Raw genomic sequence first — 21,988 nt, forward strand, 5'->3', positions numbered from 1 at the left:
ATCTTTTGCTTTCCCTGCTTTCAAAAAAAAAAAAAAAAAAAAAAATTGGCCCAAGAAACCAAGTTGGCTTTTTTTTTTTTTTTTTTTTTTTTTGGTGAATTTCAGTTCTACAACCCAGCATGCTGTGGTACAGCAATGTAGCATCAGTTTATTTATACAGCAACTCTGACTGCTGGCCACACTTATTAACTGTTTTACTTATATGACATGTTTGAGATTACAAAACACGACAGTGGCTTTCAAGGTATAATTTAGTCTGCTTTTATTATTCCAGGAAAACATATTTAATTCTATGCCTTGCCTTACTCCCCAAAGCTTTTAAGTTAGCAGAAAACTTTCTGCCATCTTAGGATCTAATTTTTATAATCTAGAATTGGAATTTGGAGCTCAGATCAATTTAAACACTAGTAACTTTTCTCTAAGAACAGCTACCTTGTTTGAGGGGCATAGTTCTTCTAGTATAGTTACTGCTTTTTCTGTCAGTTATAACTTGTCCTTCTAGCTCTTAGAGGTTAATTTATGATGACCTAGGGGTCTCCAGCCCATGAGAAAGCCAGGTGGTGCTGTGTTCTCTGACAGGTGGGAGGGAATTCCAGTGCTTTGCTATAGAGCTTCCTTTTCCAGGAAGATGAGGCTAAGCCAGAAGACTGTATACCAGATGTCCCAGGCAATGAACATGCCAGGGAATTTCTGGCCCGCGCACCAACCAAAGGACTTTGGATGCCACTGGGGAAAGAAGTCAAAGTCATGCAGTGTGAGTGCGGACAAATTTCAAGCAACACCCCTTAACACACACACACACACACACACACACACACACACACACACACACACACGGAATACAGAACACTGTTTACAAATGAGTTCACTTCTTTTAATTAACTTGTTCTCACCACAGCACTGTTAAAGTAAAGGCATGACCCCTATTCTGTAGATGAGGAAGTCGCCTTGCATATGCCAGTAAGTGTCCGAGGTAAGAGGCAGAGCGGTGCTCTGACTCCAGGCTTCTTGATCAGGGCAGTGGTCTTGCACAGGACCGTAGCTGCCTGGGAGAAGATGCTTCGGTGATATTCCTGTAACAGAAAGGATATTCCCTGTAGAAATGCCATGGGGAACAAGGGATGCATTGGAGGGCTGTCCCTTTGGGTCCTGACTCAGTCATGTCATGGTGGGAAGGTTTTATCCAGGTGCCCTGAGAGGAGCTCCAGGCCACAGAGGGTGGGTCTGGAACAGGTAGAGCTCTGCGCACACCCTCCACTGCACCAGAGCAGCAGCACCTCCAAGCTACATAAGGTGGCATTTGAGGAAGGGGTGCTGCTGCCTTTAAAGACATTTGTTTGGGAGTTCCCATTGTGGAGCAGCAGAAAGGAATCCAACTAAGAATCATGAGGTTGCTGGTTCAATCCCTGGCCTTGCTCAGTGTGTTAAGGATCTGACGTTGCCATGAGCTGTGGTGTAGGTCGCAGACAGGCTTGCTGTGGCTCTGGCACAGGCCAGCAGCTGTAGCTCCAATTAGACCCCTAGACTGGGAAATCTCCACATGCCCGAGACTGCAGCCCTAAAAAGACAAAGGACAAAAAAAATTTTTTTCACAAAAAAGTTTGGTGGAGGAGTTCCGCAGTGGCTCAGTGATTAATGAACCGACTAGCATCCATGAGGTCATGAGGGCAATTGCTGCCCTTGCTCAGTGGGTTAAGGATCCAGCGTTTCGTGAGCTGTGGTGTAGGCTGGCAGCTGTAGCTCTGATTCACCCCCTAGCCTGGGAACTTCCATGTGCTGTGGCTGCGGCCCTAAAAAGCAACAACAACAACTTCCAAATCAGTAAGCATTAATCAAATTCATGACAATAGCAGATTTAAGATATGACAATACCAAAACCTTTAAGTAGAAGGGGTAGGCTTATTTAGTATGTCTTCAGTCAAAAGGTTTTAGGGCTAAGAATGGAACTAATAATGGAGAAATCCTACAAATCCATGGATGCTTTTGCATCCAGGACCCAGTAGAGAATGGTCACAGACAACCAAATGGTCACTTACATTCCAATCATTTGTGGGAGGCTCTCCTGGACTCCAGGCCTTTCAGCCTGGCCATGGTGTGTTTGCTTCGGAGCCTGTCACCGCTGCTCTCACAGCCATCCCGTTGTTCCGACTGATACACCTCAGGGATGCGCTCATATCCACCACGAACTTGCAGCAGCTTGTACTTATTTCTCGTGGGCCAGGCAATAAGCTGGGGAGGGAGAGCGCTCTCAGGGGGCACCCTGAGCATCCTCCCAGCCTTCTGATAAGACCTTCCTTTGGAAGCTGTCAGAGGGCTCTGCAGACTCACTTCTTCAAGGAGGCATTCGACCTCATCCATTTCATCATCTTCCTCTTCCAACTCAGAGTCTCCTGAATCCTCAGGAATCACCATGTTCAAGGCAGCACTTTTCTTCAACAAACAGACTGTCTTAACATTGGAGAAGCTGCCCTGGTCTTTCAGCTTCCTGCCTCTCACTGTCTTTTTAATCTTTTCACTCCTTTTGAAGTTCTCTTTAGACGCCTCCCCAGTCTCATCTTTCATGCGCTCTTCATCTGGACCTAATTTCCTATTCACGACTGGTTTTCTCCATGATCTCTTGGTTTGGCAGTCTGGCAATGTCTCCTTCCCTTTGGAGGGCATCTGGTGGGGATACGTCTCTAGCTGTGACTCAAACCAACTCACACCATACTGGATGCCCTCATCCACTTCACTGAATTGGCCCTCCCAGGTAGGGGAGACACTGTGCTCCTCAGAGTTAATCTCTTCCTCATCTTCATCCTGGTTCCCACTCTCCTTCTGCTCTGCATCCTTATCCATGTCGCACTGGATGCCCTCATCAACTGTGCTGAGCTGGGCCGACCAGGGAGGGGAGAACCCGTGGTCCTCATAGTTATTCTCTACCTCCTCTTCATACTCATCTTCATCCTGGTTCCCACTCTCCTTCTGCTCTGCATCCTTATCCATGTCGCACTGGACGCCCTCACTGACTCTGTACACAGTGGACGGAGGGGAGGAATGACATCTCTCACAGAGGCTATGAGATTCACCTCCAGAGGGCATTTGCTGGGGCTTTTCCTGGAGTTGTACACCCTCACCTACTTCACTTGGCAAGGGGGTAGGGGCAGACATTACAGGGGAATGAAAATAGTACTCCTCAGAGCTATCAGAATAATTATCATCATCATCAGATTCAAAGGAGTCACTATATCTCCACCATGGTCCTTTACTGCTTTCTGATGCAGACTCAGGGGATTGGCCAGATTGTGCAACACAGCACTGCTTCGTGTCACCCTGAGTGGTCCCATCTACTTTGTCGACCTGGGCCAACCTGGTAGGGGAGGGAACATGCCCCTCAGGGTAGCTACTGCTCTCTACCTCTTTCTTTTCACCTACATTCTCAGGGGAGAATGTATCCGGAGGGTTACTGGTCACCCTTCCTATGTCACGGCTGTCCCCTTCTGAGGGCATGTCTTCATTTTCATTCAAGTTTTCATCCTGTTGAGGTTCAGTTTCTGTTTGTGTGTCTTTTGTTTTCATTCTTTCGCAGTGGCCACCGTATTGTGGTGCCATGCTATAAAACAGAGGGACTATGGGTCTTTGGTTAAGAGCAGTGGGCAATGGGGACTGAGGGACGAGGAAGCCAGGATACTCAATGAACACCATGGGACATGGAAAATACAGACTTCCATTTGTGAAACCTAGAAAGAGAAAGGGATGGTTAGCCATTTTGTCTCCTGCAGCCAGTCACAACATTCAGCCAGTGCACACCTGCAGAGACACAACTGTTCCAATCCACCAAAAGGACTATCACCTAGTCTTCTGTTACTTCTTCAGTTACCAAAGCAAGTGGCTTAAAAGTCTTCCCATTTTTAAATGAATACCTGCTAACTTTCTTAATCTGTCTCTCACATATCTCACAGATCTATAGTCCATTTTGCTCCCAAAACAATCTTTCTGAATAATCCCCTGATTCTCACTTCAGTTGCACCATTTGAATGGTTTACCATTGGTTTATCAATATCCTGATGTTTATCAGGATAGTGAAGAACAATGACCACACATTCATATCTGTATTTTCTCTGCATCATCTCATTAAGATGTAAGTGATAAAATAAGGACCTAGACATAGGTGGAGTCTTCCCTTTTCTGAAACATCCTCCTTTCCCTGCTACCAAACTGCCACCAGAGCCTAATCCTTTAAAAAAAGAGAATCCTGGGGTTCCGGCTGTGGCACAGTGAGTTAATGAGCCAGCTTGTCTCTGTGAAGATGCTGGTTCAATCCCTGGCCTGGTGCAGTGGATTAAGGATCAGAGTTGCTGCTGCTGTGGCATAGGTCACATCTCCAGGGCTTGGATTTGATTCTTGGCCTGGGAACTTCTATATGCTGCTGAGGCAGCTGAAAAAATAGAGAATCTTGCCAACAGATAGATGGAACTTGAGGCATTTTGCTAAGAAAAATCAGTTGGAGAAAGGCAAATGCTGAACAATCTCTTAGGTAAAATCTGGAAAAAATAAAATCACAGAAACAGTAGTAGAATGGCAGTTAACAGGCACAGGGTGTGGAGAAATGGGGAAATGCTGGCCAATTCCAAAAAAACCCTCAAAATCATCTTATATAGAAAACAAAGATGATGCAAAGATAAGTTAAGCAGTTACTGAAATCAGCCCCATTTATAAGAACATAATTAATCCCTCTATCTCAATCCTATAGCACTGTGTGTTGCATGTCAATATTTTACGGTGGTAGCTTTTCAGATTCTGGATAGGTAAAATGCCTGGAAGTCACTTACTCCTAAAACAGTAAAAAGCTCTTGTACTGAACTCGTAGATCATTCACAGCAGTGAAGTTACAGGGAAAAACTGCTACCTCCAATTCTGGAACAATCACAATTTACAAGAACACAAAACCTGCGGGGGCTCAATCTGCACACAGCCAATCCAAAGGGCCTTCAATTCTGAAATTCCAGGTTTCAGAAGACAATTAATCCTATAAATTTTTTTCTCTGTAAAATCTTGTCAAATCTTATTCCTTCTCCCAGAATTGAGCCCTTTAATTCTCCTAAACCCCAACTGGAAAGGATAAATAATGTAAACCTTAAGGGTGTGGAAGAACCTGTTTTAAGACAGAATGTGAATTTCTTCCTCTCAGAAACTTCCCAGTCATTGTACTCAGACTCTTCCTCACATAATTTCAAAACAGCATTTCAAAATCAGTACTAATTAGGGCAACTCCAGAGACAGAGCAAACATTCATAGAAAAGATTTCTTGAAGGAACTGGCCATGTGGAGGTGCTAGTCCTCCATCTACCAGATAGAGACACAGTGAAGAATTAATGGTAGGTCACAGGCCTTAAGCTGGCGCAGCTCCCTCTCCCTTGTTCAGCTTATGACTACTATTCAGCTGAACACAGTGATTAACAAATTCAAAAGCCTTCCTTATTACACCTAGTTTTCAAATAGGAGAAGTTGCATAATATAAACAACATGCTTCGCCTACAGCAGGATACGCAAAAGAGCAAGTTGAACATTATCTTTCTTACTGGGAGGTGTGAGAGGGGAGAATCACCCCATAGAGCCCCCTGCCTGCCCAAGGCCCCTGCCCCACCCTGCCTAAAGCCTCTGCCCACCATGGACTGAATGAAATAAATCCCAGATATCTACACCCCAAACGCCAAACATTTTCAAGTCTCACTCGTCAGTCTTCCTCCAAAGGACTTTTCAGACCTCCCCATAAGAGCTTTTAGAACCTTTAGGCCTTGTAGAAGAAATTACAGGGACGAGGAGCTCTAAGGTACCTCTGCCAAGCAGCCTGCTCTCAGAGCATGAGGAGACTCTGGTTGGACTGCTGTGTGACCCTGGGCCGGTCACTGACTGGGAGCCTCAGTCCCTCATGTGGAAGCAAGGACAGCAATGCTGCCTCGCCCATGGCTTGTTGTGGCCAAATGTGAGAACCCATGTGTAGTATTCAGCAGAGTCACTGGCATGAAGCTAGAATTCAAGTGTTTCCTGTGACCCTGGACTACAAACACTGCCCCACGGTGCTGCCACCATCTCTTTGGTGTCAGCACAGGGCGAGGAAGGGAGGCGTGGAAAAAGGGGTTAGAAAACCTTCAGGCTTTGGTTGACAGGGAGGGTCCCTAATCCCATTGAACCTCTTTGAGGCTTCAGATTCCTTACCTGCCCCTGGAATGGAGAGTGGATTATAGGTGGGATTCTGGAACCAGGGACCCAGGAGAGGCTGCGGGGTCACGGGGGGCACAGGAAAGAAAGGTCCGATGTTCCTGCCCTCACAAGTCTGGTTGTTTCCTGAAGAGTCCATTTTCCAGGCTGAAAAACAAAGGTTCGGAGTTAGGGAAGGGCAGCTGGACTCAACCCTGCAAAGTGCTGTGGAGGAAGAAAGCCATCCTGGTCCCCCATCACAACTGAAAAGCCTGGGTGGCAGGTCCCTTATCTTTTCTTTCAGCCACCCTGGGATGGGGACACGAGGTGCTGCCCTGTGTTCCGACCCAGGGAGCAGAGGCCCGGGCCCCCGTCGTGCTGAGCAAGTCTAGGCTCCCCAGGCAGCAGCACCTTGGGGACATGAGGCCCTGCAGGTGCGGGGTGACCCAGCGCCGGGAGCCAAGCACCAGAAGCCGCACTGCCGAGGGGGCTGAGGCCCAGGCTGCACCCGCTTCTCTGAGGCCTCTCCAGCCTGCCCCTCAGCCTCTGTCCCAGGCCCAACCCCTCCTCAGACAGCGAATCCAGGCCCCGGGGTCTGTGCTTCTTCACGCCCCTCTCCCCTCAGGCCAGTCTGTTCTGAGCCACCCATGACCGCAACTCCCGTTCTCGACACCCACCTGCTCTACCTCGAAGTCGGGAACTGGGAGCCTCTGCGTGCAGCACGACGCCCTGTGCCTGGACTCCACCTCTTCACCTCGGAGACAAGAGAGCCTGTGGGTGGGAGGCAGAGGCTCCAGCTTTTATCTGCTCCACGCGGAAGCCCCGCCTTTCAAGCAGGCCCCGCCCCGCCCCACCCTGCCACCCTGCGCAGGCGCCTTAGCCCATAGGCCTGGGGCGCCCAACAAAGGCTTTGGGAGAAACTGGTCCTTGACTTTTGGAGGGAAGCGGTCCTCTGCATCCTGCTCCCGGGTGAACCCTGAAGCACCCTGGCCTTGGCTCCTCTGAAGGACAGAGCCCTTCCTGGCCATCTCACTCTCCCGCACCGTCCCCTCCTCTGAGTGTGGAGTTAGGACACAGGTCGTGGCTGCTCCTCTGAGCTCCTGGTCTCTTTCCATCCTCGGGCCTAGAGCCGCTGACGCTTAAGGAAGAGGAGAAGCAGAGAGGAAGGAGGCCAGCCTGGGCGGAGGACAGACAGCCCTGAGAGGAGGAAGGGGCACAGAGGTGGGATGAACACGTTTGCTGAATGCTGGGGAGAGCAACCTCTCGGGGGAAGGGGCTCCTGCAGGTGGGACGCCACTGGCGGGGAAGTGGAGGGACAGAAAGGCGCTGGCGTGTGTGTGGGTGACGGATGGGCATCTCGGAAGGGCCGCTGGCGCCTACAGAGTGCTCTGTGCGTGAGGGGAAGGAAAGCCATAGGCCAGGGAATGGGAGGTAGTGAAGGGGCATCCTGGGGTTGTAAGGAGGAGTTTGGCTTTTGAAAGGCAGGGATTGAGTTCTCTGAGTCTCGGGGATGGAGAGACAGGGAGACCCGACTGATGTGGAGGGAGAGGGATGTCAGGACGATGGGAGAGAGGAGCCCAGCCTGGGTCCAGTGCTTGGCCTTGGACAGAAGGTCTGTGAGGTGGGAGGGAATTTAAGGTGGGAGGAGTGAAGGCAGGAGTTAAAGGGTACTAGCGCCTGATGACCTTGTTGTTACTATTTTCTCAGCCAAGAGAGGCAGGAATAGGAGTTCCTGTTGTGGCTCCGCAGTAACGAACCCGGACTGGTATCCATGAGGTTGTGGATCCACTCAGTAGGTTAAGGATCCGCCATTGCCCAGCTGCAGCTGAGGTGGAGACTCCAGCTAGACTCTGATCCCTGGCCAGGAAGTGAGAGCCTGGGTGGCAGGTCGCTTACCTTCTCCTCCAGCTCCTTGTGGGTGGGAACACAGGGTGCTGCCCTGTGTCACGGAGCAGGGAGCAGAGGTCCAGGCCCCTGTTGTGCTGAGCAAGTCAAGGCTCCCCAGGCAGCAGCCCCTTGGGGATATGAGGCCTTGGAGACACGGGGCAACCCAGTGCCTGGCACCAAACACCAGGGGCCTCTTCTGGAGGCTGCACTGATGAGGGGACTGAGGCCCAGGCGGCATGCCCCTTCTCTGAGGCCTCTCCAGCCTGCCCCGCAGCCTCTGCCCCAGGCCCAACCCCTCCTCGGTTTGGGAATCCAGGCCCAGGTCTCTGGGTCTCCTCACACCCCCCTCCCCACAAGCCAGTCTGTTCCCGAGCCCCACACGACACACACGACCCGCATAACCTGCACGACCCGCACTCCCATTCTAGACCCGTACTTGCTCTACCTCGAAGTCTCTGGAGCCTCTGTGGTTGTGTACCAGGTGCGCTGGAAGAGTCTAGGAGATGGGAGAACAAATGGTTTCGGGAAAGGCTCCGGCCTCTATATAAGCGCTTTGGGGGCGGGGACAGGCCCTTGCTGTCTCTCATGCAGACCCCGCCCCCGACGCCCCGCCCTGCCACTCCCTGCCCCGCCCTGCCACTCCCTGTCCCGTCCTGCCCCGCCCACCGCACCCGCGCATGCGCCCTGTGGGAGCCCTCGGACCAGGCACTCCCGCCAAAGGCCCTGGGAGAAGCTGGTCCTGAGATGGGTGGAGGGAAGCAGTCCTTTGCACCCTGCTCTAGGGTGAACCCTGGGGCGCCCTGGCTTAGGGTCTGACATCTCAGGGGAATGGGCTCCTGCAGGTGGGACGCCATTGGTGGGGAAAGTGGGGGGACAGACAGGCACGGGAGTGTGTGTGGGTGACGGATGGGCAGCTCGGAAGGGCCGCTGGTGCCTACAGAGTGCTCTGTGCGTGAGAGGAAGGAAAGCCATAGGACAGTCGTGAAGGGGAGTCCTGGGGTTGTAAGGAAGAGTTTAGCTTTTGAAAGACAGGGATTGAGTTCTCTGAGTCTCGGGGATGGAGAGACAGGGAGACCCGACTGATGTGGAGGGAGAGGGATGTCAGGACGATGGGAGAGAGGAGCCCAGCCTGGGTCCAGTGCTTGGCCTTGGACAGAAGGTCTATGAGGTGGGAGGGAATTTAAGGTGGGAGGAGTGAAGGCAGGAGTTAAAGGGTACTAGCGCCTGATGACCTTGTTGTTACTATTTTCTCAGCCAAGAGAGGCAGGAATAGGAAGTTCTCTTGTGGCGCAGTGGGTTAAGGATCCAGCATTGTCACTGCAGTGGCTTGGGTCCCTGATGTGGCCCCATTTCAGTCCCTGGCCTGGGACCTTTCATATGCTGGGGTGGCCGCCAAAAAAACAGGCAAACAAAACTTCTTGAAGGAAACAGAAAGCTTGACATGATTGCATTACCAGGTAGAAATTGTGTGTGGCCAGCAATGGCAGTTGGTGGAACAGAATAAAGGGTTTTTTTTCCGCCCTAATGGACTGCCCGAGAGCTGGCCTGGTGACTTCTTGGCCTCACAACGGACCCGGTCTACTTCACTCTTTACCCCACCATCCTTAGCACTGGCTTCCTCCTTCAACTTGCCACGTTGTCCAAATGCTTGTTCCAAGCAGAAAGCAAAAGGAAGTCAAGGGAAACGGTGAGGAGGTGAAAGGGGGATTTGGGGAGCTGCCCGAAGGGAGCACAGCAGCTGCCCAGTCATCAGGGTTGTTCTTAGGGCGTTGTACTAGACGGCAAACTGCAGCTTTGGATTCTATCTCCTTGGTTACCCCCCGCTGACAGGCAGTGTGGGAGCCCTTGCCTGTGAGCTGGGCGTGTTGCCACTTGGAATAAAGTGGGATGCTGTGACTGAGAGTGGAGAATAGATATTGATTGGGCAGGTCAGTAGCAGTGTCTGCTGTGGTGCTTCAGCCATTGAAAGAGGCGGTATTCTCCCACTCCCTTTGCTCTGTATTGTCCCCAGTCATGCTCCTCCCTTCCCATCACAGGCCAGTTTCTTTACATAGGGCCATAAGCACTCAGCCTTGTCTGCTTTCTAGTCCTTCACTCAGTGCAAATTCAGATGTTGTTGCCAATAGACTCAGTCATCTCCCCTCACCAAGGAGCCTTGTGCATCACTTGTTGCTAACTGGCATGGGAACTTTTCAGTTCATATCACTAAACCTCATCTCCCAGGTACCACGTATTTTGAGCAAAAAAAAAAAAAAAAAAAAGCTTCGGCCTGTAAATTATTAAACAAATACAAATTTTCAATAGCAGTGATATAGAACTAAACTCTTATTTTTTATTTATTTATTTTTTTGTCTTTTTGTGTTTTCTTGAGCCGCTCCCACGGCACATGGAGGTTCCCAGGCTAGGGGTCTAATTGGAGCTGTAGCTGCCGGCCTATGCCAGAGCCACAGCAACATGGGACCTGAGCCGCATCTGTCACCCACATCACAGCTCATGGCAATGCTGGATCCTTAACCCACTGAGCGAGGCCAGGGATCGAACCCACAGCCTCATGGTTCCTAGTCGGAATTGTTAACCACTGCGCCACGATCGTTAACCTCCAAGAACTAAACTCTTTTAAAGATGAATAAAAAAATACACAACTGCGAAGAGTGTTATGATCGAATTGTGTCCTTTTCAAATTCTTCTGTTGAAGTTCCCTGGTGGCCTAGTGGTTAAGGATTTGGCATTGTCACTGCTGTGGCTTGGGTTTGAGCTCTGGCCGGGGGAACTCCCCCCTCAATCTCCCCATATTCCCCCCCCCCAAAAAAGAGGGGGCTAATAAAAAGCTAAATTTGTAGGGGAAAAAAACCCTTCTATTAATTTCAAACCCCCAGGACCTCAGCCAGGGACTATATATGGAATTAGGGCTTTTAATGAGGAAATTAAGGTAAAACGAGATCATATGGTTGGCCTAATCCAGCACAATTTGCGGTTCTTTAAGAAAATGAGATTAAGGACACAGACATATGTAAGTACCAAGAAAGATCATGTATTGGAGATCTGCAAATCCTGGAGAAGCCTCAAGAAGGAACTAAACCTGCTGACACCTTGTAGGAGTTTCCATGGTGGCTCAGTGGTTAACAAACCCGACTAGCATCCATGAGGACGCAGGTTCCATCCCTGGCCTCCCTCAGTGGGTTAAGGATCCTGAGTTGCTGTGAGCTGTGGTGTAGGTCGCAGACGTGGCTTGAGTCTGGCACTGCTGTGGCTGTGGTGTAGGCCAGCAGCTGCGGCTCCAATTCGACCCTTAGCCTGGGAACCTCCATATGCTGTTGGTGCAGCCCTAAAAAAAAAAAAAAAAGACGAAAACAAACAAAAACATCCTAAACCTTCGGATGCCTTGAGCTTTTACTTCTAGACCAGAACTCTGAGAAAATAAAGTACTGTCATTTACCCACCTAATCTGTAGTATTTGGTGTGGCAGTTTTAGCAAACTAATGCAGAGGCAATGAAGAAAGAACAGGATGGTTTGCTGTTTTGAGGACCACAATAGGAAAAAGGAAACAACTTTTCTAAGAACCAAATAAAGGCAGCATAATTTTTGCATTCTGGTATGAATGGCTTTCCTTTCCAATAAAAAGGAATATAATTGTCTCTTACATGATTTCTAAACATAAAATTTCTTCCTAATTCAAAATATATTTACTAGATCTCTTCCCCACTAAACCTGTTTTTCAATAAATGAAGCAATACCTCAAAATATATTTTTGTGAATTCCAGTGAATCAGTGTGTCAGAAGCATCAAAAACTTATACACTTCTCAAGAGAAGCAAGGCCTACAGTAGCCTGTTTTCTAAATATTTCTTTCTTTTCTTTTTTTTTTTTTTTTGCCTTTTAGGGCCACACCTGCAGCATATGGAAGTTCCCAGGCTAGGGGTCTAATGGGAGCTACAGCTGCCGGCCTATGCCACAGCCACAGCAATGGCAGATCCAAGCTGCATCTGTGACCTACACCAGGGCTCATGTCAATGCTGGATCCTTAACCCACTGAGAGAGGCCAGGGATTGAACACACAACCTCATGGTTCCTAGTCAGATTCATTTCTGCTGTGCCACAACAGTACCTCCTGCACTATACCTTTTAAAAGGGTGGATTTTAGGGTACATGAATTATATCTCAGTTTTTAAAGTGAGACCTATTTAATATCTGATTTAATCATGTCTAATGTAACCCTATAAGAAATACAAACTTTTCCATGAGCGACAGTCCAAGCTGTGGCTGCTGAAGTACCCTATCTTCACCCATGCATCAAATCCCTCTGTGATTAAGACTGAGCAGAAGAATTGGGGGAAGACTGGTGGACCTTTCATTTAAAAATGCTGAACTGGAGTTCCTGCCGTGGCGCAGTGGTTAACGAATCCAACTAGGAACCATGAAGTTGCGGGTTTGATCCCTGGCCTTGCCGGTTAAGGGTCCAGCATTGCTGTGAGCTGTGGTATAGGTCGCAGACTCAGCTTGGATCTGGCGTTGCTGTGGCTGTGGCGTAGGCCAGAGACAATACCTCCAATTAGACCCCTAGCCTGGGAACCTCCATGTGCTGTGGGTGCAGCCCTAGAAAAGGCAAAAAGACCAAAAAAAAAAAAAAAAAAAAAAAGCTGAACTTTGGTCTTTTAACTCACCAAGACAAGGGATATTAGTTTTGGATCTCAACTGTAGTGGACTTTAATATTTTTGGATTTCGATTTGCAAAGAGATTGAATTTTTGTACTTTGATGTCTCCTTGTAAACTTGGTAGTAGGAGAGGATAATATTTAAGTTTGGGCATCTCTCAAGTGGTTGGCATTTTTGCTTGGGGTCATAGTGCTCTGACACAGGGTAGACCATGGACTGGGTATATGTTGAGGTGGGAAGTAAAATAAATTTTCACACTTGGAAATATAAAGTTTTTTTTTTTTTTGTCTTTTTGCCTTTTCTAGGGCTGCTCCTGCAGCATATGGAGGTTCCCAGGCTAGGGGTCCAATCGGAGCTGTAGCCGCCGGCCTACACCACAGCTCACGGCAATGCCAGATCCTTAACCCACTGAGCAAGGCCAGGGACCGAACCCGCAACCTCATGGTTCCTAGTCGGATTTGTTAACCACTGAGCCACGACGGGAACTCCTGGAAATATAAAAGTCTTAAAATTGCCCTAGGAGTTCCCATTGTGGCTCAGCGTTTAACGAACCGGGCTAGTACCCATGAGGACTTAGGTTTGATCTCTGGCCTTGCTCAGTGGGTTAAAGATCTGGCATTGCCATGAGCTGTGGTCACAGATGTGGCTTGGATCCCACATTGTCGTGGCTGTGGTGTAGGCTGGCAGCTACAGCTCCAATTTGACCGCTAGCCTGGGGACCTCCATATGCCCCGGATTTGGCCCTAAAAAGACCAAAAAAAAAAAAAAAAAAAAGAAATTGCCTTAATGTTTTTATTTTTTGGTCAGTGCTGGTGGCATGTGGGAAGTTCACAGGGCAGGAATTGAACCCATGTCATAGCAGTGACAATGCTGGACCCTCAACCCGCTAAGCCACCAGGGAACTCCCTTAATTCATGTACCATTCTGACCATTCTCAGAGCCTGTTGGGGCAAAACTTAAACTGCTTCCAATGATCAAGAAAACACCCAAAGGAACAATGGTTGGATTTTGAGATGACTTAGACATAATTTCATGACAGGCTATGCTCTGGTTCTCCAGAGCTAATGGTTAAGCCCAGTGGGTGAAAAGAAAAGATGGGGAGTGTAAGGGACGAATATATCTGAGGCAGGACAATCACCACTTTGTTTTGTTGAATTACAGTACTTTTTATTGAATAAAACTGAATTTATACAGAATTTTCGCCATCTAGTCACTCTCCACTCTAATTCCTGTTATAAAATTCTATAGGTTCAAGATTTCTACAGCATATTTGTCTCATTTCTCTGCTTAGCCTGGATTAGCCCCTTATCGCCTACGGGATACAAATCTGTAAGTGAAGAGAAACACTACCCGACTTCACCCCTTTCTTAGCCTTTCTCAGTTCCTCACAAGTCTCCCTTTGGCAGGATGGTCTCAACCTGAACCCTGCCCCGGCCGTCCACTTGAGCTCGTGCTACTGTCTCCACTCCCACTCCAAACTTCCTGTTTCTTCAAACCACAGATTCCCAAATCTGTTAAAATTCTGTGCCCTCACACGGACCGGCCATTCCTAGCAATCGAGCTAGATCTACCTCCTCCTGACTGTCCCAGTCCAACTCCCCTTAGTGCCACCACCCAGCTCATCCAGCTCATCTTCTGCTAGAGCGCTCTTTCAGATTACACTGCAATTTCATAGAACAAAAGAAGTCTAGAGCGGGGTTCTCTTCGCAAATCCCATGAATGTGGGCACCTACAACTTAAGTGAAAATATACTTTCAAAACAGAGAAATAGTGATTTATGACTTTGCATCCAGGACCCAGTAGAGAATGGTCACAGACAACCAAATGGTCACTTACATTCCAATCATTTGTGGGAGGCTCTCCTGGACTCCAGGCCTTTCAGCCTGGCCATGGTGTGTTTGCTTCGGAGCCTGTCACCGCTGCTCTCACAGCCATCCCGTGGTTCCGACTGATACACCTCAGGGATGCGCTCATATCCACCACGAACTTGCAGCAGCTTGTACTTATTTCTCGTGGGCCAGGCAATAAGCTGGGGAGGGAGAGCGCTCTCAGGGGGCACCCTGAGCATCCTCCCAGCCTTCTGATAAGACCTTCCTTTGGAAGCTGTCAGAGGGCTCTGCAGACTCACTTCTTCAAGGAGGCATTCGACCTCATCCATTTCATCATCTTCCTCTTCCAACTCAGAGTCTCCTGAATCCTCAGGAATCACCATGTTCAAGGCAGCACTTTTCTTCAACAAACAGACTGTCTTAACATCTGAGAAGCTGCCCTGGTCTTTCAGCTTCCTGCCTCTCACTGTCTTTTTAATCTTTTCACTCCTTTTGAAGTTCTCTTTAGACGCCTCCCCAGTCTCATCTTTCATGCGCTCTTCATCTGGACCTAATTTCCTATTCACGACTGGTTTTCTCCATGATCTCTTGGTTTGGCAGTCTGGCAATGTCTCCTTCCCTTTGGAGGGCATCTGGTGGGGATACGTCTCTAGCTGTGACTCAAACCAACTCACACCATACTGGATGCCCTCATCCACTTCACTGAATTGGCCCTCCCAGGTAGGGGAGACACTGTGCTCCTCAGAGTTAATCTCTTCCTCATCTTCATCCTGGTTCCCACTCTCCTTCTGCTCTGCATCCTTATCCATGTCGCACTGGATGCCCTCATCAACTGTGCTGAGCTGGGCCGACCAGGGAGGGGAGAAACCGTGGTCCTCATAGTTATTCTCTACCTCCTCTTCATACTCATCTTCATCCTGGTTCCCACTCTCCTTCTGCTCTGCATCACACTGGATGCCCTCATTGACTTTATACAGCATGGGCGGCGGGAAGGAATAACGAGAACCCTTGGGGAGGCTATGAAGGTCACCTCCAGAGGGCATTTCCTGAGAGTATTGTTTGAGCTGTACACTCTCAGCTTCTTTGTTTAGCAGCGGGGAATGTGGGGACATTGTTGGGGAGGTAGAACCCCCCTCATAGAGGCTTTCATAATCATCACAATCATACACATAGAGGTCCTCGTATTTCCACCACGGGCACACTGGTCCCTTTATACTGCTTTCTGATGCAGACTCAGGGGATTGGCCAGATTGTGCAGCACAGCACTGCTTCGTGTCACCCTGAGTGGTCCCATCTACTTTGTCGACCTGGGCCAACCTGGTAGGGGAGGGAACATGCCCCTCAGGGTAGCTACTGCTCTCTACCTCTTTCTTTTCATCTACATTCTCAGGGGAGAATGTATCCGTAGGGTTACTGGCCACCCTTCCTATGTCACGGCTGTCCCCTTCTGAGGGCATGTCTTCATTTTCATTCAAGTTTTCATCCTGTTGAGGTTCAGTTTCTGTTTGTGTGTCTTTTGTTTTCATTCTTTCGCAGTGGCCACCGTATTGTGGTGCCATGCTATAAAACAGAGGGACTATGGGTCTTTGGTTAAGAGCAGTGGGCAATGGGGACTGAGGGACGAGGAAGCCAGGATACTCAATGAACACCATGGGATATGGAAAATACAGACTTCCATTTGTGAAACCTAGAAAGAGAAAGGGATGGTTAGCCATTTTGTCTCCTGCAGCCAGTCACAACATTCAGCCAGTGCACACCTGCAGAGACACAACTGTTCCAATCCACCAAAAGGACTATCACATAGTCTTTTTTTTTTTTTTTTAGTCTTTTTAGAGCCGTACCCATGGCACCCATGGCATATGGAGGTTCCCAGGCTAGGGGTCAAATCAAAGCTGTAGCTATTGGCTTACCCACCCACAGCAATGCCAGATTCTTAACCCACTGAGTGAGGCCAGGGATTGAACCTCTGTTCTCATGGATGCTAGTCAGATTCATTTCTGCTGAGCCACAATGGGAACTCCCCACCTAGTCTTCTGTTACCTCTTCAGCTACCAATGCAAACGACTTAAAAGTTTTCCCATTTTCTTGGTCTTTTTAGGGCTATACCCATGGCATATGGAGGTTCCCAGGCTAGGGGTTCAATCGGAGCTGTAGCCACCAGCCTACACCACAGCCACAGCTACACTAGATCCAAAGAGCTGTGTCTGTTACCTACACCACAGCTCATGGCAACACTGGATCCTTGGATCCTTAACCCACTGAGCATGAGGCCAGGGATTGAACCTGCCTCCTCATGGATGCTAGTCAGATTCAGTTCTGCTGAGCCATGATGGGAAGTCCCTTCCCCCTTCCCCCCTTTTATTTTATTTTATTTTACTTTATTTTGTCTTTTGTCCTCTTAGGGCTGCACCTGGAGCATGCGGAGGTTCCCAGACTAGGGGTCTAATCGGAGCTGTTAGCCACTGGCCTACGCCAGAGCCACTGCAACACCAGATCTGAGCCGAGTCTTCGAACTACACCATAGCCCACAGCAGCAATGGATCCTTAACCCACTGAGCAAGGCCAGGGATTGAACCTGCAACCTCATGATTCCTAGTTGGATTCATTTCTGCTGCGCCATGACAGAAACTTCCCCCATTTTTAAATGCAAACTACTAATAACTTTCTTAACCTACCTCCCACACATCTCACAGGTCTATAATCCATTTTGCTCCCAGAACAATCTTTTTTTTTTTTTTTTTTGTCTTTTTGTCTTTTTGTCTTTTTAGGGCCATACCCAGGGCATATGGAGGTTCCCAAGCTAGGGGTCAAATTGGAGCTGTAGCTGCCTACACCACAGCCTCAGCAATGTCAGATCCAAGCCACATCTGCAACCTACACCACAGCTCACAGCAACAGATTCTTAATCCAATGGGCAACAGATTCTTAATCCAATGAGCAAGGTCAGGGATTTAACCTGTGTCCTCGAATCATAGATACTAGTCAGATTGTTTACAGGAACTCCAGAACATTCTTTCAGTACAATCCCCCGATCCTTACTCCACTTGCAGTTTCGGGATTTAAATGGCTTATCATTGCCTGTCAGGATAATGAAGAACAACGACCACATTCCTAAGGATGGCAAAAAGCACCTCGGTTTTTAATCTATCTAGATTCTTCTATATCATCTTATTAAGATGTAGGTGATTCAGTAAGGACCTGGCTGTAGGTGGGTTCCTCCACATAATGCAATGTCTCTTCCCTTTTCTGGAAGATCCATCCTTCTTCACAGCTATCAAAGCCTAATGAATTAAAAATGAGAATCCTGCCAACAGACCTTGGCATTTTGCTAAGAAAAATCAGTTGGACAGAGAAAGGCAAATGCTGTACAGTATCTTATGTAAAAGCTAAAAAAAAATAAAATCACAGAAACAGTAGAATGGCAGTTAACAGACACAGGGTAAGGGGAAATTGGCAAATGTTGGCCAATCCCAAAAAACATCAAATTCAACTTATTGTGTAGAAGACAAACCTGAGGCAAAGGGAAGTTAAAGAGTTATTGAAATCAGCTTATTTATAAGGACATAATTCATCCCTCTCTTTTTTTTCTTTTTTTCTTTTTTTTAGGGCTGTACCCACGGCATATGGAAGTTCCCAGGCAAGGGGTTGAATTGGCGCTGCAGCTGCTGGCCTCTGCAACATCCAGAGCAATGCCAGATCCTTAATCCCCTGATCAAGGCCAGGGATCGAACCTGCATCCTCATAGATACCAGATAGATACCAGTCAGATTCGTTACCTCCGAGCTATGACGGGAACTCCCTTATCCCTCTAGTTCATTCCTATAGTACTGTGTGCTGCCTGTCTTAATATTTTAAGGTGGCAGTCTTCTAGATACTGGACATATAAAATGCCTGGAAGTCACTCACTCCTAAAACAGTAAAAAGCTAATGTATCAGAACTCAGATCTTTCACAGTAGTGAGATTACAGGGAAAACTGCTACCCCCAATCCTGGTACAATCACAACTTGTAAGAACACAAAACCTGTAGGGGACTGATCTGTATAGAGCCAAGGAGAAATGCCTTAAATCCTAAAATTACAGGTTTCTGAAGACAGTAAAGCCTATACATTTTTTTCTGAGTAAAATTTGAGTCAGATCTTATCTACAGGACAAATAATATAAACCTTAAAGGTATGGAAGAGATATAGCAACTCAGCCTGTGAATTCAAAGATAGAAATTGTAGTTCACAGGCCATAAGCTGGCACAACTCCCTTTTGCTTAAGCTGTGTGTACTATTAGCTGAGAATATTGACTGATAGATAAATTCAAAAGCTCTCCTTATTACACCTAGTTTTCTACTTGGAAAGCTTCATAATATAAACAACATGCTTCACCTACAGCAGGATACACAAAGAGCAAGTTGAACATTATCTTCCTACTGGGAGGTGTGAGAGGGGGGAAACACTCCATGGAGCCGCCTGCCTGCCTAAGGCCCCTGCACCACCCTGCCTAAAGCCTCTGCCCATCATGGACTGAATGAAATATCCCAGACATCTACCCGCCAAACATTTTCTTTTTTTCTTTTGGTCTTTTTGTCCTTTTTACGGCCGAACCCGTGGCATATATAGGTTCCCAGGCTAGGGGTTGAATCGGAGCTGTAGCCGCCGGCCTACGCCAGAACCACAGCAACGCGGGATCCGAGCCGCATCTGTGACCTACACCAAAGATCACGGCAATGCCAGATCCTTAACCCACTGAGCAAGGCCAGGGATCGAACCCATAACCTCAGGGTTCCTAGTCAGATTCCACTGGGCCATGACAGGAACTCCCTCCAAACATTTTCAAGTATCACTTGTCAGTCTTCCTCCAAAGGACTTTTCAGACCTCCCCATAAGAGCTTTTAGAACCTTTAGGCCTTGTAGAAGAAATTACAGGGACGAGGAGCTCTAAGGTACCTCTGCCAAGCAGCCTGCTCTCAGAGCATGAGGAGACTCTGGTTGGACTGCTGTGTGACCCTGGGCTGGTCACTGACTGGGAGCCTCAGTCCCTCATGTGGAATCAAGGACAGCAATGCTGCCTCGCCCATGGCTTGTTGTGGTCAAATGCGAGAACCCATGTGTAGTATTCAGCAGAGTCAGCAGAGTCACTGGCATGAAGCTAGAATTCAAGTGTTTCCTGTGACCCTGGACTACAAACACTGCCCCACGGTGCTGCCACCATCTCTTTGGTGTCAGCACAGGGCGAGGAAGGGAGGCGTGGAAAAAGGGGTTAGAAAACCTTCAGGCTGGAGTTCCCGTCGTGGCGCAGTGGTTAACGAATCCGACTAGGAACCATGAGGTTGCGGGTTCGGTCCCTGCCCTTGCTCAGTGGGTTAACGATCCGGCGTTGCCGTGAGCTGTGGTGTAGGTTGCAGACGCGGCTCGGATCCCGCGTTGCTGTGGCTCTGGTGTAGGCCGGTGGCTACAGCTCCGATTCAACCCCTAGCCTGGGAACCTCCATATGCCGCGGGAGCGGCCCAAGAAATAGCAACAATAACAACAACAACAACCAAAAAGACAAAAGACAAAAAAAAAAAAAAAAAAAAAAAAAAAAACCTTCAGGCTTTGGTTGACAGGGAGGGTCCCTAATCCCATTGAACCTCTTTGAGGCTTCAGATTCCTTACCTGCCCCTGGAATGGAGAGTGGATTATAGGTGGCATTCTGGTACCAGGGACCCAGGAGAGGCTGCTGGGTCACGGGGGGCACAGGAAAGAAAGGTCCGATGTTCCTGCCCTCACAAGTCTGGTTGTTTCCTGAAGAGTCCATTTTCCAGGCTGAAAAACAAAGGTTCGGAGTTAGGGAAGGGCAGCTGGACTCAACCCTGCAAAGTGCTGTGGAGGAAGAAAGCCATCCTGGTCCCCCATCACAACTGAAAAGCCTGGGTGGCAGGTCCCTTATCTTTTCTTTCAGCCACCCTGGGATGGGGACACGAGGTGCTGCCCTGTGTTCCGACCCAGGGAGCAGAGGCCCGGGCCCCCGTCGTGCTGAGCAAGTCTAGGCTCCCCAGGCAGCAGCACCTTGGGGACATGAGGCCTTGCAGGTGCGGGGCGACCCAGTGCCGGGAGCCAAGCGCCAGAAGCCGCACTGCCGAGGGGGCTGAGGCCCAGGCTGCACCCGCTTCTCTGAGGCCTCTCCAGCCTGCCCCTCAGCCTCTGTCCCAGGCCCAACCCCTCCTCAGACAGCGAATCCAGGCCCCGGGGTCTGTGCTTCTTCACGCCCCTCTCCCCTCAGGCCAGTCTGTTCTGAGCCACCCATGACCGCAACTCCGGTTCTCGACACCCACCTGCTCTACCTCGAAGTCGGGGACTGGGAGCCTCTGCGTGCAGCACGACGCCCTGCAGGGACTCCACCTGGGAGACAAGGGAGCCTGTGGGTGGGGAGGCAGAGGCTCCAGCTTTTATCTGCTCCACGCGGAAGCCCCGCCTTTCAAGCAGGCCCCGCCCCGCCCCACCCTGCGCAGGCGCCTTAGCCCATAGGCCAGGGGCGCCCAACAAAGGCTTTGGGAGAAACTGGTCCTTGACATTTGGAGGGAAGCGGTCCTCTGCATCCTGCTCCCAGGTGAACCCTGAAGCACCCTGGCCTTGGCTCCTCTGAAGGACAGAGCCCTTCCTGGCCATCTCACTCTCCCGGACCGTCCCCTCCTCTGAGTGTGGAGTTGGGACAGGTCGTGGCTGCTCCTCTGAGCTCCTGGTCTCTTTCCATCCTCGGGCCTAGAGCCGCTGACGCTTAAGGAAGAGGAGAAGCAGAGAGGAAGGAGGCCAGCCTGGGCGGAGGACAGACAGCCCTGAGAGGAGGAAGGGGCACAGAGGTGGGATGAACACGTTTGCTGAATGCTGGGGAGAGCAACCTCTCGGGGGAAGGGGCTCCTGCAGGTGGGACGCCACTGGCGGGGAAGTGGAGGGACAGAAAGGCGCTGGCGTGTGTGTGGGTGACGGATGGGCATCTCGGAAGGGCCGCTGGTGCCTACAGAGTGCTCTGTGCGTGAGAGGAAGGAAAGCCCTAGGACAGGGAATGGGAGGTAGTGAAGGGGCATCCTGGGGTTGTAAGGAGGAGTTTGGCTTTTGAAAGGCAGGGATTGAGTTCTCTGAGTCTCGGGGATGGAGAGACAGGGAGACCCGACTGATGTGGAGGGAGAGGGATGTCAGGACGATGGGAGAGAGGAGCCCAGCCTGGGTCCAGTGCTTGGCCTTGGACAGAAGGTCTGTGAGGTGGGAGGGAATTTAAGGTGGGAGGAGTGAAGGCAGGAGTTAAAGGGTACTAGCGCCTGATGACCTTGTTGTTACTATTTTCTCAGCCAAGAGAGGCAGGAATAGGAAGTTCTCTTGTGGCGCAGTGGGTTAAGGATCCAGCATTGTCACTGCAGTGGCTTGGGTCCCTGACGTGGCCCCATTTCAGTCCCTGGCCTGGGACCTTTCATGG

The 21,988-nt window shown here is 49.5% G+C and overlaps 2 protein-coding genes across 2 annotated transcripts; both read right to left on the reverse strand.

Moving 5' to 3' along the window:
- On the reverse strand, window positions 667-8,613 carry LOC110257594. The gene is made up of 5 exons (XM_021079050.1): window positions 8,513-8,613; window positions 6,858-6,951; window positions 6,199-6,348; window positions 2,037-3,719; window positions 667-1,073 (listed from the first exon to the last, which is right to left on the reverse strand). The coding sequence occupies exons 3-4, from the start codon at window positions 6,338-6,340 to the stop codon at window positions 2,044-2,046; spliced, it is 1,818 nt and encodes a 605-aa protein (XP_020934709.1). The 5' UTR covers window positions 6,341-6,348; window positions 6,858-6,951; window positions 8,513-8,613; the 3' UTR covers window positions 667-1,073; window positions 2,037-2,043.
- On the reverse strand, window positions 13,871-21,186 carry LOC100624681. The gene is made up of 3 exons (XM_021078740.1): window positions 20,853-21,186; window positions 20,194-20,343; window positions 13,871-16,236 (listed from the first exon to the last, which is right to left on the reverse strand). The coding sequence occupies exons 1-3, from the start codon at window positions 21,184-21,186 to the stop codon at window positions 14,564-14,566; spliced, it is 2,157 nt and encodes a 718-aa protein (XP_020934399.1). The 3' UTR covers window positions 13,871-14,563.

Source organism: Sus scrofa, chromosome 18 (genome assembly GCF_000003025.6).
Source record: "Sus scrofa isolate TJ Tabasco breed Duroc chromosome 18, Sscrofa11.1, whole genome shotgun sequence".
In the NCBI taxonomy this organism is placed as follows: Eukaryota; Metazoa; Chordata; class Mammalia; order Artiodactyla; family Suidae; genus Sus; species Sus scrofa.